Here is a 4299-nt window from a genome sequence, read left to right as displayed (position 1 = left end):
GTTTCTTCAGCTCCCGTTAACCCTAACACAGACATCTGGAAGGCTGAGTCATCCTTAATTATTTCTTAATTTTTAACCGAGTCAGTAGCCAAGCCCCATAAATCCACTTCCCTGACAAGGCTTTCTCTCCGCTGAGAATTTCACTGCAATAGTCTGATTCCACTCTCACTCCACGGCCCCCTCTCTGCCTCTGTCTCACACTTTTCTGTGGAGATTTCAGTACCGTGGATGTTGGATCAGATCATGATTTTCATCAGAGGTGACTCGTGAGTCATGAATGAAGGGTTTCAAGATGATGCTTAGAGACTTGAGTTTGGGTACCCATATCTAAGCCCCATTTACATTTCCCACACCAACCTTCCATCACCCAGAGGTACCCCCATTGCAACCACAAAAGTCCACTGGCAAGGTCTTCAAAAAAGCCAGGAAGGAACTCTGAGAGGCAACCCTTTCCGCTCCAAGTCAGGATTTGGGATCAACTCAGTTGATGAGGAGGGGTCATGAGCATGAGACTGAGTTTTTGTGTTTTCTTTGTGGACCTGAGATTTGAATCCAGGGACATTCTACTCCAAGCTACACCTCCAGCCCTGTTTTATTTTTATTTGGAAACAATGTCTTGCTAGATTGATCAGAGTCTCACTATTTGCTGAGGCTGTCCTTGAACCTGTGATCCTCCTGTCTCAGCCTCCCTAGTACTGGGATTACAAGCATGCACCACCATGCCCAGCTCAGACCGAGCTTGATACTACCAAAAATTTACCTTGGGAGTCAAGGGGTGGACACTCCAATTGAGAAAGTGACTAAGCTGCCCATATAATCAATAAATAAACAAATATAGAGCAATGACTTTGTTAAGAGCCATTGAGAAAAAAGTACTAACGTGATCCTTGGACTTGGGCCAGGGATCATTAGGATGGTAAAAAGGTAATCTCATATTAGAAAAATATAGAGCAGTGGATGGGTACGATCTTTGAAAGGTGTTTGTTTGTTTGTTTGTTTGTTTGTTTGTTGCAGTACTGGGGATGGAACCCAGGGCATTCTACCTCTGACCTGCAACCCCAGCCCTTTTTTTTTTAATTTTGAAACAGGGTCTCACTGAATTTCAGGCCTAAGTAGCTGAGGCTGTCTGAAAGCTGCGATCCTCCCATCTCAGCCTCCTGAATGCTGGGATTACAAGCGTGCACCACCACACCTGGTGAAAGGTCTTTCTATAGACAGAATTGCTTTCTTATGATATGATGGGTTCATACTGACTAGTAGCCAAGATATTTTTTAAAAAAATTAGTACCAGAACAGAACTTGGAAGGAGTATAATACAATCCTTAAGCTTAACAGAAAAGGGACTAAAACTCAGTTCATAGGGCTAGAGAAAAATAATAAATCTTAAATATTTTCCTTCAAGGATAGAGATGGTATAGGTGAACTTTGCAAAATAAATAGTTTTGTGAGATTAAAAGAATACACCTTTAAGTATATTTAATATTCATGTAACAAAAGTGGCTTCATGCAGCTAAGTAACTAAGTTTTTTCTGGGTTAAACATTCATTAGTACTTTCTCAGTCTCTTAGTACATAATCAAGAATATGTATTAATTATGTAGTAAGATTTATTTTATGACTTTGAAGCCAGACTTCAAAACAATCTAAACAGTTGATATTCTTTTCCGTGTTTACTCAGTGTACATTTGCTAAATTAACAGGAAACACTAGGAGTGTTAACAGGAAACACTATTATGTTTAGGAATAAAAATTAACAGGAAACACTATTATGTTTAGGTATGTAGAAAGCCACGTATCAGTAAAGATACATTTATTGCTTTTCTTAATTCTTTATTATATTAACTCCACCTAATATATTTGATTTGAACATAGTAGCTAATAAAACTTGTATATAAGATCTAAAAAAATAGAGAAAAGAGGAGAGTCAGAATCATGTGATCCATCCAGAGGAACTTTCCAGAAATGTAATGGGAGGCTAAGTTCAGAGCAGTAAAAACCCCGGGAAGCTGAGAAGGGAACTCAGGCCAGGAGTAAACAGGGGGCCAGCTTTTCTGCTCCTAGCAACAGGGAGTCTACTGTCTTTAGAGCTCAGGAGTCTTCACCATAGCCTGATTTTTCCAGAATCCACTTTGAGGGACCCAAGAGAGGATGAACCAGCCAATAAACCTGGCTGTCTTCTCCGGCTGAGGGCGTCAGTTGAGCTGGGGCACCCTGGAGTCAGCCAACAATTGCTCCCTCGTGACACTGTGATGATGTCACAAGTGGAGTTGGCCCCTACCCCACCCCCCAGCTCCCCAGTGCTGCACAGAGGAACCAGCGGGGCATCCATCTTCCCCTTCACAGCCAGAGCCACATCACTGGACCACTTGTCAAGTTCACCACCAACACAGAGGGGTGAGTGGCACTGGGGCGACTGAAAAGGGCTGCTCCTTTACCACACCTGTCGGAGAGCGACCCATAGCGCTCAGGCCCAGAGTAAGGTCGGGAGGGCTTCTTAGGGCCGTTTCCCGTTCCGTAGCAAAAAGCAGGGTGTACCACCCCTTGGAAATGTATCTCCTTAGCCATTCTAGAGCTCCAGCCAATGGCCTGCCTTCCCCAGAGAGCCATAGTGACGTTAAGCTAAATTAGACACATTTATTGTTATCAAGGAAATCAAAGGTGGGACCAGTTAGCTCTCTGTCTGTATCCAGAGGTCAAAGTTTCCACAGAGGAGGACCTAGCTCAGGGAAAAACTCAAGAGACAGAAATTCCCTTCGGAAAATTGCACCTCCATTTTTTTTTTCCGAGAAGTTAGAATGCCCCAGTTCATCTCCTCCTCTTCCCTTACCCTGACTCATCTGTCAGAATCTGGCTGGAGGCCGGGGAGGGGAATAGTTCTACAGGGCCCATGGGACCCAGTCATGGCAGGAAACTCAGCAACCATCCCTTTCTCAGACCACCAAAAAACCTTTGGATCTGGGTGGCTTAGGCAGGACACAGGCTTGAAGGAGGAGTCTTGGATTCCAAAATCCACTCAATATACCTCTGGTTTCTCTCCAGGGGGTTGGGGAAGTGACTTTTTGCTGTGCCCAGGATGTGTTTAGCAGCATGACCAAACTTAATGGACTCTTACGAAATAATGGTTTAAACTAGTTACACCGAACACCTGGGGTCCCAGAAGATACCGACTATATGGAAATAGAGTTCTTACATGTATTTTATCTCATAACCCCCAAGATTCATCTAAGAACCTCGCTGGCACCCAAGCGTGGTGGTGCACGTGTGTACTCCCAGCATTCGGGAGGCTGAGACTGGAGGATCGCAGTTCGCAGACAGCCTCAGCTACTTAGTGAGGCCCTCCGCAACTCAGTGAGACCCTGTTTCAAAATGAAGAATTAAAAACTAGAGCTGGAGGTGTCACTCGGTGGTAGAATGCCCCTGGGTTCCATCCCCAATATCGGAAAAAAAAAAAAAAACCAAAAAACCTCACTGGCATCTGAAAAACGGAGACCAGAGTAAGAGGAAAACCATCAGAGCAAGGGTAGAACAATCACGGCCCCCAAGCCCACAGCCAGGCTGAGACCAGCACTCACGTGGCAAGTTCTAGAGAAACTAACCTCCTCCGGAAGGGCTTTTTAGAAGCCAGGAAATGTCTGAACAAATCCTCTCCCGCCCCCTATTTCTCTGCAGGGCCTCCACCATCAACAGGCAATGTCGAGTGAGGAGAAGAACAAGCCCAGCGACCCCAAGGCCGAGCCCAAGGTGTGCGACCCCAGGTGCGAGCAGAAGTGTGAAGCCAAGTGCCAGCCCAGCTGTCTAAAGAAGCTTCTGCAGCGCTGCTCGGAAAAATGCCCGCGGGAAAAGTGCCCTCCGCCCAAGTGCCCCTCTCCGTGCCCCCCGCCCTGCCCCCCGCCCTGTCCCCCGCCCTGCCCCCCGCCCTGTCCCCCGCCCTGCCCCCCGCAGTGTCCACACAAGCCCTGCGTCAAGCCTTGCCCGCCCAAGTGCCCGCCTCCCTGCCCACCCCCGGAGTGAGGCACCCCGGCCACTGCCACCAGGAGCTACGCTGTGTGGCCAGAACTAACACCATGAACTGACAAGTAAACAAGTTCCTCTGCTGCGCATCCTCAGCGTGTCTCCGTGGGCTCAGGTTTATTTCAGTTTTGTCTTATTTTTGTTGCAGTACTGTGTGTGGATGGAGCCCAGAGGCATTCTACCTCCGAGCTATACCCCCAGCCCGATTTTTTAGTCTTTCTTTTTGAAATAGGGCCTCACTGAGTTGCAAGGGGCCTCACTAAGTGGTAACTGAGGCTGGCGGCGAACC

The 4299-nt window shown here is 46.9% G+C and overlaps 1 protein-coding gene across 1 annotated transcript; it reads left to right on the top strand.

Annotated features, from left to right (window-relative positions):
* Positions 1–3689: 3689 nt before the first annotated feature.
* LELP1 (late cornified envelope like proline rich 1) lies at positions 3690–4010 on the top strand (the record flags this gene model as incomplete). Its single annotated transcript, XM_080691956.1, has 1 exon — positions 3690–4010. One exon carries the CDS (start codon positions 3690–3692, stop codon positions 4008–4010), a length of 321 nt encoding a protein of 106 aa, XP_080548082.1.
* Positions 4011–4299: the final 289 nt, after the last annotated feature.

The sequence above is a fragment of the Muscardinus avellanarius genome, assembly GCF_963383645.1.
Source record: "Muscardinus avellanarius genome assembly, chromosome: 3".
Lineage (NCBI taxonomy): Eukaryota > Metazoa > Chordata > Mammalia > Rodentia > Gliridae > Muscardinus > Muscardinus avellanarius.
This window is presented reverse-complemented; position numbering and strand designations above follow the sequence as displayed.